Genomic DNA, 15,876 nt, shown 5'->3' with positions numbered 1-15,876 from the left:
TATTTTTCAATTATTTTTTAGTAAATATTTCATTAGACAGTATTTTTTGACAATGTCTGAAATACTGTGTCTGTCACACCAGAAACATTGGTTTATTGATGAATACCTGGAATATCCTAGGAATTTCCTTGGAATCCGCTCTGTACACATCAGTCTGTGTAACTGGTCGGACATGGAAGAGTTTGCTATAGGAAATTGTTTCAATAAGGACAAAAATTAATGTTACCAAAATGATAAATTTGACAGATTAAGTTAGGATACAACATACCACATTAAAACTTAAGAGGCATTAAAAATTTGTCAAATTTGTACAGATTTCTAATCACTTGGTAAAGTCCTATCTTTCAACCCTGCACATTAACTCACAAAAACCCTAAATAAAAAGAAGTCACAAGCATCCAGCAGTATTTGCGAAAGCACTGAAAAGTCATGATCATGTGACTTTAATGGATGCTAGCAGCTTTCTAACACAATCCTGTCCCCATGCTCCAACCTCTGAATAGCCACATTCTGCATTTATTAAGAAAATAAATTAACTATACAACCCACCTCTAAGGCCATGTTGTAAGAGAAAATATACAAACATTGAAAATTATAGCTGCTCTGCTACAATTTTCTTTACATGCTTTGCTCCCAAGTGTATACGAGGAAGGTCTAGCTGAGCTAGTGGGAGCCGTTTGGTTACATCAGGGCTCAGTGCAGCTCCCCGGATCAGTCTGAGCACCACGCTGCTCCTCCTGCACCAGTGCCAACAGCAAACCCAACTCTTCACCACAGGGGGTACCCAAGGGTCCAGCTCTATAGTTCAGATTAAAAAAAGTCATGTCCCATGTGATGTTGTGCTCCCAGACTGGACCTCAAAAGGCCTTTGGTCACAGGTCTTTCCAACAGAGTTCACCTACATATCGGAAGACGGAATCGCACATGGCAACACTTACTCTATATCCAATACCATATGGGGATTAGATTGTTCTTTATCTTGTTCGCTGTCATAGAACAGGATCTTCTTGCTGCTTACAATTACATACTGTTAGGAGACAAAAGGATAAAATATGTTTTAATCCAGCTCATCACAGATGTCAAATATATCACAGCAATTATCTATCACATATGTTGCAGCAATATCTTTCTACAATTCGATTAAATGGTACCTAAATGGACAACAGTAGTACTAAGTCCATGCCAAGGAATTCATTGCATAACAAATGAAGTTCTGATTACCTGATAAATCAAGTTATGTTATCAGATTAACTGATATTTAAATGTATTTAAATATCTATGAAGAAACAAAAATGAAAGTCTGGATGAAAGTAGGATATAAGCTCTTCCTTTCTATTTTACTGATTTAATTTTCACTTGGACTGGTAGAGAGAGTAACTGTCATCCTCTGCCTGTTTCATGTGTGCAGGTCACAACTAATAGGGATCATACTTAAAAAGATCACTATTATACTTACCAGAATAGCTAGCAGTGTTCATTAAGAAGCTAATTACCTAGAAGATGTCCTACTTCCAGAATTTTGCCTAGAATTAACTGTATGACTCAGCAGTAAGGAAACTGGTATGAAAATGTGTATGTTACATTTTGGACAAAGACTCATCAAAGAGGCTACTGAGAAGCGGTAAACAAATGAAGGTTGCACAAGGCAGGAGGAGTAGTTTTTAGTCTTATCTCCTAAATAAAGAAATTGTCAAGAGCACCTGTTTCCACACTCTGCCTAATTCCAGCTATGTAATGCTGCTAGAAATACTTATGGCATGTATAAACATTTGAAGATCATGAATGAGCGTTCTCACCTCTGGCTAAACAAAGAGGTGTTTTGAACTATTGCAATTGTCTTAAGCTGCTCTTCTAGATGTAGCTATACCAGCTAACATATTTTATCCATTTAGGTAATGAGAGAACACGTATCAAAGAAAAACTGAAGTGTTGGAAACCTACAGTAAGTTTAAAATTGAGACTATCCATGAAACAAGATCATAAATCTGGTTTTCTTACCTTTTTAACCCATCCAAATTTTTTGGTGTTATTTCTAACGGGCATTGATAGCCAGCCTTCCAACCTTGATTCTGAAAAAGAGGTATGTATTAAAGAACAGACAAAACATTATTTTTGAGACTACTGTGCATTTTAAAAGTTATTGAAGATCAATAATAAAGCAAGAGAGCAAACATAAGAGGATGAACTATTTAACAATACAGGGTCTTGCGAAGTTTATCACGGTAAATGTTCAGGAATACATTAAATAATGTGCCCCTGAATACAGCCAATAACCAGCAATGCAATCAAAAAAAAGTAGTAGGCACGAGGAGGAAGGGGAAGAACAAACTTGCAATTATAGCACACACCCTCCCTTTAGTAACTTTTTCAAGTCTTAAAAGCCTTATGTCTATCGACATTTACCTTTTACAACAGCACCTAAAGATATTAGCACAGACCACACAACATCTGATCTGAGACCAAATAAAAAGGCAAATTACCACCACAAATAACCTATATACCCTATATGCTGGGGAAAAAGTCAGTTTAGTATTCTAATTCATACTTTTTGGTCTGTAAATTTTTCTTTTCCTAATTCTGCCTGTATCACCTAGGCTTTCTAATCCAAAAATAAGTAATTTTTGGCTAATCCTTATGCCTTGCCCAAGTTCAACAGCCCTTTCATACACTTGCAGTATTTTATATTACAGTGGCACATTTGTCAGATTTGATTTATCAAGAGTATTAAGAGCTCAGCTGTTGCTTGACATACACATTTCAGTAGTCACCAGAAGCTCAACAGGATCACGCTTTCCCAGTGCTTGGTAATACACAGGATCACATACCCTTTGACCCTATATTTATAGCTGCACTTAACACAAGCATTTCTTCCCCCTATGCTTTATTAAGAGGAACTACTCAATTGAAATAATATTTTTCTAGTGAGTTTCCTACCCTAGCAGATAACCTCTACTACTGCTGAGGAACCTCCAAGTCAAAAATACTGAAGTGTTAAGCATTAACAAACACAAAACCATGGAACAAGCAGGAACATATTCCAAAATTACAAAAACTATTTTCCTTCTCATCAGAGAGCATTTGCAGGTTCCTGCCCATGTTTAACATAGTGTAACAAAAAATTACTAGATATTCATAGAATTCTTTTTGCGTCTAGAGAGACTTAAACCAAGATACACAGATACACACTGTCCTCAATGTTTATTGCCCTACCAGCAGTGCTGCTGATGACCTATTTTAATACACATATCAAGTACATGAAGCAGTTCAGTAACGTGTTTTGCCTCATACTTGCCACCTTATATTGTTTCTTTCAACTACACACCTCATAGAAAGTGTAGCAAGCGTAATGCTGATGCAAAAATATGTTCTACCCCATATCCAGGAAGCACATGTAGGGCAAAAAAATATGCATGTTTCTCCTATTTCCTAAAATATTATGTTTTTCCTATTTTCCTCTGTAATCCAATACTATTGCATGAAATTGGACAAAATGAGACCTTTCTGATTATACTTCACTTCTGGTGTCCATTCAATACTAACAGATCAGAAAAAGGGCAGAATATTCCAAATTTCTCACAATATATGCTTATAAACACTAAGAGGGAAATAATAACAGAAGACACCATCCTACCTCAAATCTTTTGTAATTATGTCAGAAGTCCCAGCTTAGCTATGATTTTTACTTTAGAACAAAGCAAATGCATGCACATACCACAAGAGCAGCTAACAAGGAAAAAACATATATGTACATAGCTTTTCTTTTATTAGAAGCTTCAAAGCAAAAACCAGAGACTGAGGAAAATAGAAGAAATGCCTTATTCTTTACTCTAGTTTGATGAAGTAATGTCAAAATCCCAAAAGAGGTTCTACCTTCAGTGGCAAGGTATTCACACTTTAAAGGAAACTCAAGTGAAATACAGGAATTTGAATGCAACTAAAAACCCACCTCAAACATTAACACTAAACAGAAGCCGTGTTAAAAGGGTGTATGTGTAGTCATATAATATGAATATAGAATTAGGAAAACAACTCTGTTTTACCAGGGCGTTATCACTCATAATATACTTTTAAGGCAAAAAATGTAATACTCAGGAGACTGAACTTCTACCAAAAAATAATGTATATTTAGATGTGAGAAGTTAGATGTTTCACTTAAACACAAAGATTTGAATTTTTGGTATCCAGTACCTTAGGGTCATACAGAGAGCTGCAGATACTGTGTAGAAGCTACCTTGAAAACAGGCCATAAGGCTCATTTACTCAATGCTTCATTAAAAATAGTGGGTTTATAACTGTCAGCAAGCATTTGCAAACATTTAGAGAAACCAGATCAGTTACTTGTTCATGCGAACTTTCTCATGTTTTTGATGGCAATGTCTACTGCCACTGCAGCATGTTAGCTGCCAGATTTGGTTTGTTTCTCTAATTATGTATTAATAATGTTAGTTTTGAAACAGAGAAAAGGACACAGTAAGAACAAAACCAAACAGTTCTCAGGGATGTCACCTGTGCTATCAACTTCTGTAGGGCTGTGGGAACAAGACAAAGGTTCTTCCTCTGAGTCAGAATCGGAATCAAGAAGCATGCGAGAACTGGAAGGCTTAGTGGCAATACTGACAGAGGTAGAAGAGTGCTGATAGGTAAAGGACATGGATTCCATGTGGGATTGAGTGATATGGACTAAACACAAAGCATAAAGGAGGAAAAGTAGAAAAGCAGTCAAAATAGAATCTCTAAGAAGAGAGTATTAGTTTTACATTTCATCACATACCCACAGTAATTGCAAAGTAACCACCAAAATAAAGTGAACATACTTAGTTCTAATGGAGCACATTAGAATTTTAAAAAAAATCTTTAAATAAATGTAAGGTGAAGTATTACAACAGATTTAGTTAGCAGGGGGACAAGTGATAGCTATCAAAGGATTGGTAAGACAGTAGAAATAGATGAAAAGTCACAGAATCATCAGATCATCAATACTAATATAAACCCAGTTAATGCAGAAATATTAATAAAGTTAACATACCAGGGAATCCATCATCTGCCTCAGCCTCTCCAGGTCCACTGCCTATGCTACTGTTGTCCAGCCCAATGTGCAGTGACTGCAGCTGGGAACGAAGCTGTTCAATGTCACTGTCTTTGCTGTCCAGAGTCATCTGCAGTTCAATCCGTATCTGACTCTCTTCAGCTATTTGCTGCAGGGATAAATGGCAAGATTTCCTATCACAATATTTGGTTACTTGGAGAAAATATAAGTAGAAAATTATGCAGAATTTGTAGCCAATCTCAATATATATTCTGTGTACTTCTTTTGGTTGGGGAAATTCAGGAATAGAGAATGGATACGCTACCTTAAAGTCTGTATCAAGACTATGATTTTACAGACAATACTGCAATTTTTTTATTTGAAAAAGGATCTTACTGCCTGCATTTCATTTATTTCCTTCTGATATTTGATCATCATCTGGGTTAACTTTTCTCGTTCAGACTTCAGTTCCATATGCAGCTTCCTATTTTCCTTTTCCTTCCGCCGTACATCAGTGTCAGCTCCACGTTTGACTGGACCCTTCCGATTCATGATTTCAGCCAATTTATTCACAGCCTTCCCATGGGAAAGAAAAAGGTGACAAAAACCACACTAATAAATGCAAAGAATTATGCCATGAAGAAATAGTCTTCTCTCCTGTCTATAAGTAGGCACTTTTAACTATAAACTAAGACCTCTGCCATCCAGTACCACAAGGTTGTTTTAATTCAATGTATTACACAAAATACAAAAGAAGGTAATGATGCCATTTTTACTTGAAGCAAGCATTAGCTGTGTGAGCACTTTCACTCATTTAAATAAACTCTTCCATTTTCACTACCTAGACCTAAAATGTATCTTTGTATTAAAATGCCACTTGTTCTAAAAAACAATCTGGATTAAAATCAGAAATGTACCTCTTTCTAGAACTTATAGAGGAATATAAATCAAGACTGAAACCAGTAACATATCAAATCATTTGACAGAAATGAAGACTTTTGCTGGTGGGATACTATTAAGGCAGTAAATATTACCGTATCCTGCAGCCGTAGGGAGGAGGAGAGAAATCCAACAGGCAGGAATTGTGGAGCAAGATTGACTTATTTAATTATTTTACAAACTCTTTTATAGACTGTTTCTTCATAGTCTAATTGGACAAAGGATCAGCCACCCCCTGAGTGGATTGGCTAAAATCCTAAAACATCCATTGTCAAAATATTTTTCTACTGTACCATAAACATAGTTCTACAAGGTCGCAGGTGTTCATAGTTTATAGAACTTCTGCTAATCTCCTTGTGAGAGAGAAAAGTATCCCATGGGCGTAGAAAGCAGCAGGAAAATTCCTTGCTAACAGCATTTTTGTATCCACAGAATACATCTGGATTAGCAGTCCCTCTATTACAAATCATAAGGATCCAGTTTCACTACACTGAAAGTCTACTTAGTAGAAGAAAGAAAAAAACCAATATATTTTCTTTCAGAGCAGAAACAAATAAAGCATTACTGGTACATATCAACAGTTTACTATGAAAAGTTTTTAATTAAAAATTATTTGATTCATGAACACTATCTCTACATTCATTTAAATTTATTTGCTTACCTGGGTTTTTAATGTTCTTTCATTCAACAACTGTTTCTCGAACTGTGCTTTAATATTTCCTACATTTGCTTCTTCTTCTTTTAGCTTAGTAATTTCTGCAGCAAGGTAATTAAAAAAAAAAAATCTATGAAAACTCATTACAAAAGAATACAGTACTACTGAAGAACAAACCTGGTTTCAATTTAAATCACATTTGGTTCTGACAATACATACGTTCTTGTGCTTCCTTCAGTTTATTGTTTAGCTCTTCTTTCTCATTAGCAAGGTTAGCCACATCACTAGTTAGTGTCCTATTTGCTTCCTCCAACTAGAAAAAAAAAAGGACATGTTACATGTTCCCACGTAACAAAACTCATTTGGCATATGAAGCATTACAGGACAGAAGGAAATGCTGCAGAGTGGAACCAAGATAAGGATAAGAGCACTTGCTGTAAGAGGGGAAGGGGCACAGAAGAAAGAATGGTCAGAGAAATGCATGGAAGAAACATGGTAAGAGGTTTTTGAATTTCAATCATAAGAAATAAATATTTCTAAAATGTTACATATACTTGTATATCTCTAAAGCTGCTAAATAGCAGTGGATAGTTCAAGCTCTCCAACCTCTACCAAAACATCATGTAACTCACCGAGGCTATGGTGGCATCTTTCTCAGTAAGTTCCTGTTTATGCCTCGCCATCATCTCTTTAATCTCCAGCTCTTTCATAATCTTTTCTTTTTCCAAATCAGAGTACTGTTCTTCAGCAATGGAACGGGCAAGTTGTTCTGAATCTGCTTTTGTCAAAGTAATCTCTAGCTGAGCAGCCAAGGAATCTCTGCAAATTATTGACATATACTTTTAACTTTAAAATGGGTAGGTTAGGAAGGCAGGGGAAAGAAGACTACAAAAAGCAATCCTGATCTTTTATGTATTAGTAGTCCAACTAGCAAAACCTACCTCTCATCCTGTAACTCTTGTATCTTTTGCTGCATTTCTTTACAAATTTTGGTCTTTTCCTCACATTCTTCTTTAAGTTCTCGAACTTGCGTCTTATACAGAGTCTAGAATTTAAAGTTGGAAAGAAAATTACGTGATTTCTATATTCTTGAAGGTCCACAAGAATTATACAAGTTGACATGGTATGCAGTTCCTTAATCACACTTACTAGGAGTGTAAGTGTGCAATGCCTTCTCTAAACTTATCTAAATGTCATCATCATTCACAAATGTGTTTTGGTTATTTTACTTTGTTGTTGTTCCTTTTTTAACTCGTATATTTGTGAATAGGTAGATGTACGATACACATTTTTTATGTTTGTATACTCTAAAGATACTCTAAATGACAAGATAAATCACTATTTCGTACAAAATCAGAAGTATCAGAAGCAGGGAAAAGAATTAATTTATTTTTCTCTACTATTTTAAATCGTTGTCTGATGTAATTAGGCATGTGGAAAAACCAATTAGAAAATAATTTGAAGTTCAAAATTTCATCGAATTAATACAAATCTAGAACTCTGAAGAAAATGGAAGAAACATTATATTGCTCTGTCCACTCAAATGGCTGACTACAGGTCAAGTGACAAACAACTCAAAGTGTACTTACTGCAGGGATTTCAAGACAGATTGTCTCTGGCCCATCTACAGCAGTCAACTGACCTCAATTCTCCCTTTCTCTCCTTTAATGTGCGTAATGTTTTCATCTATAAAACTTTAGCGAGGCCTTTTCCTCACTGACCTATATCTATAAGAAAATCTTAATTTTCTGTTAATACTGAAACAAGCCTTTTGGCATCTCCTGCAGTGCGACTGGCTGTGCACTGTTAATTAAAATTAACCTCCACATACCAGTGATGATTTTTAAGTACAATACCTATTTATTCTGGTGCACCTTACCACAATGAATCAAAAACTCCCAACAGATCACTACCAAGTTCGGTTGTAATGCAAAATTTCCTTCTGAGCCGTAAGTGCACGTGTATTGTCACACTACGTGAGAATACAACTCTTCTCTACCATACAGCATGGAAGAGATGCTGAATGCAAAAGGCCTGAAACCAGCAGAAAATTATTCACACTGTGGAAAAATGAGCTGCTTGACTCCCTCCCTCTGAACTCCCCACAAAGCTGGGACATTTCTCAACATGAGCTCTTTCAAACTGCTCAGTAATCAAGATCAAGGCTGCAGACAACACTGAAGAGAGGCACGAGAAACAAGTAGGTTTGGGTTAGAGATGTGAAACATCTGATGGCTGAGGGGGAAGAAGAAAATGCAACACTGTACTCAGTAAACAGATTGATATAAAAATAAAGCAGCATAAAACATACTGAGAAATATTGTTCGGCTTCGAGCTGGTCTTGAAGCTCTTTCATTTGCCCATCTGCATCTTGACGTTCCCTGGAAAGGAAGAACATGCTTAAGAGATATGAAGATATTCTAAAGTAGTAAACAAAAAAGCATTCATACTCTTGAGATCTCCAATGATTTCCTGTCCTGAGTAACATCAGCTATTAAATCTGAAGCTTCCTCTGGGTACCAGCTCTCTTTTTCACTTGGACAGCTGAGAATACTGCACTAATAATACTGTTAACACACCAACTACAACAGTGTCACGAAGTTTAACCCGTAAGAGACACTGATAAAGTAATCAGCCACCAACAGAATCTTATTTCCATGTAAAATGTCACTGATCTGACTGGTTGTTTTGGGTCTGTCGTTTGCTAGAGCACAGTCTGTGAATGACTGTATTCCTTGACACACGTATTTTCTTGAATTCATTTGTTATTAAAACAACAGTCAATTCCATAACAACAGAAATGTAGCAGAAAAGACTTCTGCCAGTGTTCCACATTATGGCCACCTTCTACATGACTAAGTGCATCTTGCTGACAGAAAAGACAAAGCACAGGGAGATAAAATATTAGAAGTCATAAAGGCACTAGGACTGAGATTCATCTGATATGTGTGGAAATCTCATCTTTTCATTCACATGAAAGCACTTTATGTAAAAAAAAAAAAAATTATTTATTTCCTTACTTACTATCAGGTGCAAATACTACTTTTAAGACCTTGAAGAACTGCTGACACTTCTATCAGAAGGTCCTACAGATGTGTTTAAAGATCTAGATAGTAGTACTAGATATTTCCAATGGTTATGCTTTGTAGCTCTGCAGTAGTAATAATTTCCAACTCTGATAAGCTCTCCTAGTCTAAAAATTCCAGTAACTTTCCTCTTCACTGAGGTCCTACATCATTAAAAAAAAGTACCTAGACCTTCAGTTAATCAAGTGTTTCTCTAAAGTCTTCAGACTCATATTTAAGCTGTGTGTTTTAAGATTTTTAGGATAACAAACATCTTTTAATACAAACCTATACATTGCTGAATCGCTAGGGCAAGTCTCAGTTAGAGTCACTGTAAATTGTTTCAAAGAACAATTAAGTTTTGCACTGTAGAACAGCATATTCTTTGCAGCAATTTTTTAAAATTAATTTTGCTCCCAACTTTTGTTCCAAAAATATTTCAAAAATCAGTAACATGAGTAAAGCATATAGAGCAGCTTGCATACTTGCGGAGTTCATTGTTTTGTTTTTCCAGGCTTAATTTGATTTCCTGAAGGTGGTTATTCTCCTGTTTTAACTGCTTCTCTGACATTTTCAAGGTGTTGACCTGCTGTGTTTGCATCTTGAGGTCATTTTGAGTGAGACAGCGCTTTTGTGTTTCTTGCTCTATTTTTAATGTCAAGTTTTTTACCTGAAAAAGAAACAGACACCTGTGAATTTTACAGATCTACACGGGAAAGCAAGATTTAAACAGTCTCTAATTGACTTCCTTTACATCTTTTGGTAAATCAAAGCTGCTTCCTGAATAAAGGCAGTAGCCCACATTAAATTACCTAGTTTTTCCACGTCAATCTCACAGCATTTACCTTACTACAGAAGAAAAACCTTTTAAGATGAATAATGCTGAAATATTTCAGGAAAATGGCACCACATTCCATGAAGTAGATTTTTTAAAGTTCCAGAGACAGAGAAGGAAAACTTTGTTGCCATTTTCATTCACAAATATTTCTAAGTAGCATAACAGGAAAAATATTAGGACATTGAAAACAAGATTTGACTTAAGACTCCTTCTGTCAATGTTCCTTACATCTTCACTTAGTATATCCTTTTGCCGAAGGAGCTCATTTATTTTCTGTTGCGATTGTTTGAGATCACAGTCCAACATGGAGCGCTGCTTTTCAGCTTCCAACAACCGATTTTCTACTTTCTGCTTTAAAGCTCTCTCTTCCAAAAGTTTCTTCTCCATTTCTGTGAAGTAAAAGATATAAGGCATCAGTGAAGTGTAAAACGGCAGATTTTGGAGGCCGAAGGGAAGAGGATGTCTGCTCTGTACTAACAATAAGCCAGATGTTTCTCCTTTTAAAACTGAAAAGAAAGACTACTTGAAAGTGATTAATTAAAATTTTCACAGTAAACACACACACAGAGGATGATTTTGCAAGCATTTCTGACAGAGCTATTTCCTACTTTTGAGTTTCTAGACAACTTCCAGTTTATCTGCAACACCTCTGAGATGAACAAAAAGGGTGGAATTTTAAAAATAAAACATTTAAATCTACTGTGCTCTGTGATATTATAAAATCAAAAAGCTGAAGCTGTTTGGAAACCTGATATGCCAAGTCACTCAGCCATTACTACTGAATCATTTTTGCTTAACAAGACCTGCATGCTCAAAATTTTTGTGAATGCTCTGCAATTGGATGGACAGGATCTGTAGGTAGCTTTTTAATTAGCTGCAATAAACATAAGCCATTTAATTCAAAAGTAAGAGCCATCTTCTGGAATTTTTTGGTGATTATCCCTCTCTTCATGGTATTTCAGTTGTCATGAGATGTACCAGAATATGCACAGTGAAAGATTTTATTATCTACTTCGTGTAATTCACGCCTAAGTCCAACTGTGATGTCAAATACATACCTTTCATGGCTTCAGATTTTGCTTCCTCTATAGACTCATAGATCTTGTTTTTGTCTGCTAATCGTGCTTTTGTGGCTTTATGTTCAGCTTCTTCTTGTTCAAGGTTCTGCTGCATAACTTTAAATTTATATGTCATATCTATTTCCATGTTGCTCTTTTCCTGTTAAAGAAAAAATAAACTTGAAATAAAATATTAAATATATCAGGTTAGTGGCAGAATTTTGAACAACAGCAACATGCTTCTTGGAAGGATCCACAGAGTAGAAGAAAGTGTTCAGGCTAACGAACTAACTGACAACTCATTTCTACAACTGTTTTTTTGTGAATGCCAAAGCACTCTAAAAATGTACGGTGACATCCCCAGTTACAAACAATTACAGAATTACTGCCTTAACAACCAACATTATGTAATAAGAGCAGCTCAAAGATTAAGTTTATTGAAGAAATTTTTCAAGACTTTTGTTTCAGTAACAAATTTGTTAAAAAAATCCTATTAGCAGAGGCTCTTTTATTTTTGGCAATAATGAGAGTCTAAAGAACTCCACACATGAAATGAAATGTTGCTACTGTGCTGTTAAGCTACACACCAGAGTACATTATTAGGTACATATGTACTTTAGAAATATAATGTATCATGATTTTGTGGGAAATTAGGTCTTTTTTCCCCCACTTCTCAAATTGAAAAAAAACCAAAAAAAGCAGAAAATAAGGTTTACTTTTTGTATAGGTTTGGTCTCAATGTCTCAAGTAATAAAAGCACAAATTCAAAAATTTCATAAGAATGTAATACCAATGTTCATTTAACACTGCTGTTACCTTTTCTAAATCTGTGAGCTTTTCCTGCAATTGTCTCTTCTCCATTTCCAGTTTGGCTAAAGCACTCTTTCCATTTTTCACTTCTTCTTCAAGGCTAGATATTCGACCTAAAAGTTACCAAAACATCAGTGAGGCTGGCCAGTGTGTGAAAACAAGACTGTACTTTAGCTATTTAGAGATAACATTTTTGAAATGCAACAGCTTCTAATTCTGACTATTAAGAACTTCTCCTTTGGGGTGATTTTAAAAGTTATCAATAATGTTTTATAGATGTTATCACACATTTTCTCTTAAATGCTCTTCACAATTTCGTAACATTTTATAAAACAGCACATTTATCTAGTCACAGTCTGAAACTCAAATGACACCACCCAAACCAGAAACAAGAAGCAATCTTAATTTCAAAAGATTTGCAGGAATACCTTGTAAATCACTGATAATCTCTGATCCATGACTTCGATCTCTCCTTTCTGATTCTAGAGCTGACTGAAGATTGAGATACTCCTTCTCCAGTTTGAGTTTTGCATTCTCCAGCAGGCAGTTCTTATCTTGTAGTTCTCTATTATTAATTTCCAGCTGCTGGATTTGCTTTGTGCTTTCTGTCTGGTTCTTCCTTAACCTGGCTGCAGTATCAGACTCTGACCGCAGCAAGGAATTGGCTTCATCCAACTAAGATTGATTAAAACATATTTCAGAAACAATTACAATATAAAACCCACTATTTCTACTACAGAATACTAGGTTTTATGGATTAAAGAAATATGAAGGAGTATATTTTAAGATTACTTTTGAACACCAAAACCTGTTGAGAAAGAACAGCTTTTAAAATGCAATTACACATTTCAAATCCCTCCACTGTTACCAAAATCAGTACTTCAAACAGTGATTATTTTAAAAGAAAAAAATATAAAGTTGGCATACTTGTCTTTGTAGTTGATTGATTTTTTCATTGGATATTTGAGAGTTCTGATTCCTCTTTTTTAAATCTTCAAGTTGATCTTTCAAACTATTAACTGCAACAAAAACAATTCAACATTGTTAACCACTGTCACGAAAACGCTTCAACTGGAACTATAATTCATTTATTTTAAGTATTAAAAACCCACATCAAAATGGAACCTTCAAGCATGGTTCAACATACCCTCATTTTCCAAATTGCGTTTCTTATCTGCTTCATGTTCTGCTTTTCTCTGGTATTCTGTATTCTTATGCTGAAGAAGAGCCTTCTCTCTCTCTAACTGCCTGACTGCAGACTCTACATTCTTCCTTGAAGTTATCTGGATACATTTAAAAAAATACACCACTAATTACACACACATGAGTGGTATTCTTACACGGTAAAACACAGCTCATGCACTCAGTGTAGTCTGTAATGGAGGAAGCCAGTCTATCTGCCTGCTGCAAACACAATGTATCAGAACACGTGGTCAAATCCAGTCCAGGATGTCTATGGCTAGGAGCTTTGCAATTTAAATACTGTTTGATCATCTGGATTTGACAAACCTGGTAGACCTGCCTAAGCAGTCACTCTGGGAGCACAGAAACATACATGTATGGTAAGGTCTTGACATACACCTGCATGAGCAATACATTAAGTGGTACACAGCCACATCCAAATTTGTAGAAGCAGTAAAGTGCAAAGCTGGGCAAGAAATAGGGTCCTTTTACTAATACCAAACAATGCAAAGCATGGCCTTCCTCCTCTGGAAACACTGCTCTCACACCTCCAATTTTTAAAATCTATATGGGATATTTGTATCATGCTGTCTGCCAACTTAGGAATATGGTAAAAACAAGTTCTGGAAAGAAATGTGCAGTTACAGTACAGAAATCATAATGAAAATATTTTAGCAGTGACAACAAGGCCATGCTTACGAATACCAAGGAATCAACTGGTGTTATTTTCTACAAAATATACAGCTCCTCAAAAGCAATTTGCTGTTATCGAAAGAAAAAAGCCATGCACAAGTGTTTAAAGTTCTAATTCCAGTAAGAAATCTATGGCCTTACCTCTTCATCGAGCTCTTTTGCTATCTTCTCTAAACGAACACTTGTAGACCTGAACAAATTTGAAAAGTAACTTTAAACCCTGCTGATAATATAGAAATTAGAATATTTGGATGCGTCTCACTAATTTTATGTAAGGTACTTTTGTCTCATTAACTTTATGCAAGATAGTCTATTTTCAGCAATAGCATGAAACCTCAAGGACTGGAGAAATCACTAAAATAACAGTGAGAATTCTTATAGGGAGTTAAAGCAAAAAAAACCTCAACAAACCCCAATAAAACCACCCCAGTAGTCACAGGAGTAGCAAGAACTAAGCCAGCAACTTACGGTGAGTGAGGTCTGCTTGCAGGGTTGGGAATCCCCGAAGTGGATTAAAAGGCTTTTATAAGTATTCAAAACCAAAAGGTCTAATAAAACTTCTTTATAAACATACCAAACATGTTGAAACATTCTCACCTGTACTTCTGTTCTAGTTCATCTTTGGCTTGCAATTCATTACTGAGCTGTTCTTCTAGCTTGCTTAGTTTTTTCTGAAACTGTGTAAAATATCAAAAAAGCATGGCCCACATATAAAAATGTTTTCACAGAAAACAAATGTAATTCAATTAAATAACAAAACAAGGGAAAGTGAGGAAAATTAATTCCATCTTCCAGTATATTATTTTAAAACCATCACTAGAAGGTTACATCTTTACAAGGTATTAATTCTGATGATTTTAAGTATATGGATTTATAGCAACAAAATTTGTTGCATGATGAGTTGAATTGAACACAATTATGTGCCACAGATTGTGAGTCATTAAATTTATATGGGCAAAAAACATTGTTACCGGCCCTTTGCTGTGCTCTGCAGCCAGAGACTTTCCCCTGCAGCAGATGTTTTTGGATAGCATTTTCTAAATGAAATGAAAAAATAAAAAAGGGGTGTACATGACCAAATTGGACAACATTCAGGTAATATGACTAAACATGTTCAGTGACCTCACATAAAGAAGAATTTCTTCATCTTACATCTTGGAAGCTAATGAACACTTTTCAGGTTTGGAAATGCTTTGTTTTGCTTACTAAAATATTTTTTTAAAAATTTGTGAGTCCAGGACCCAAATAGTCATTAAATAAATTATAAATAATAAATTTTTTATTCATCTCATGACTTCAGGCTTTCAAATGCATTTATTTTCCTCCCTTCCTCCTCTTCCTCTACCCCCAAACACGAAATGTAAAAATGTCGTTTTGTAAAATGCTTTATAATTGTTAAAATTAGAAAATTTCCAGAACAGGGACACTGAAAAGGACATCAAAACCAGAGATTCATTGCTTGAGAAAATACAAACTAAATAAGATGTCAGAAGTGAAATGCAAGATTTTACCATCTGCATTTACTATCACAACATAAAGCAAACATCATGAATGTGACCATATGTATTTTAAACAGCAATACCATTTCCCTTTAAAAGGTGAAGTCTAAA

At 35.4% G+C, this 15,876-nt stretch overlaps 1 protein-coding gene across 4 annotated transcripts in view; it reads right to left on the bottom strand.

Moving 5' to 3' along the window:
- The window catches only part of ROCK2 (Rho associated coiled-coil containing protein kinase 2), a 110,594-nt gene that overhangs the window by 17,948 nt on the left and 76,770 nt on the right, over positions 1-15,876 (bottom strand). For 3 of the 4 annotated variants that reach the window (XM_042032998.1, XM_042032995.1, XM_042032997.1), the window contains 20 exons: positions 15,238-15,303; positions 14,864-14,943; positions 14,408-14,456; positions 13,539-13,674; positions 13,319-13,410; positions 12,820-13,066; positions 12,398-12,504; positions 11,582-11,741; positions 10,752-10,912; positions 10,171-10,355; positions 8,932-9,001; positions 7,562-7,665; positions 7,253-7,439; positions 6,840-6,933; positions 6,627-6,721; positions 5,423-5,602; positions 5,027-5,195; positions 1,999-2,069; positions 939-1,027; positions 107-185 (listed from right to left, as the gene is read on the bottom strand). In XM_042032998.1, the coding sequence (XP_041888932.1) occupies positions 107-185; positions 939-1,027; positions 1,999-2,069; positions 5,027-5,195; positions 5,423-5,602; positions 6,627-6,721; positions 6,840-6,933; positions 7,253-7,439; positions 7,562-7,665; positions 8,932-9,001; positions 10,171-10,355; positions 10,752-10,912; positions 11,582-11,741; positions 12,398-12,504; positions 12,820-13,066; positions 13,319-13,410; positions 13,539-13,674; positions 14,408-14,456; positions 14,864-14,943; positions 15,238-15,303 (2,421 nt within the window). The remainder of the gene's footprint in view (positions 1-106; positions 186-938; positions 1,028-1,998; positions 2,070-5,026; positions 5,196-5,422; positions 5,603-6,626; positions 6,722-6,839; positions 6,934-7,252; positions 7,440-7,561; positions 7,666-8,931; positions 9,002-10,170; positions 10,356-10,751; positions 10,913-11,581; positions 11,742-12,397; positions 12,505-12,819; positions 13,067-13,318; positions 13,411-13,538; positions 13,675-14,407; positions 14,457-14,863; positions 14,944-15,237; positions 15,304-15,876) is intronic. The other variant, XM_042032996.1, reaches the window with a different exon arrangement.

This window comes from Corvus kubaryi, unplaced genomic scaffold (genome assembly GCF_017639235.1).
Source record: "Corvus kubaryi isolate FWS band 111438036 unplaced genomic scaffold, C.kubaryi_AGA036_p1.0 37354, whole genome shotgun sequence".
NCBI lineage: Eukaryota > Metazoa > Chordata > Aves > Passeriformes > Corvidae > Corvus > Corvus kubaryi.
The sequence above is the reverse complement of the archived record's forward strand: the minus strand, read 5'-3'. Positions and strand labels throughout refer to the sequence as shown.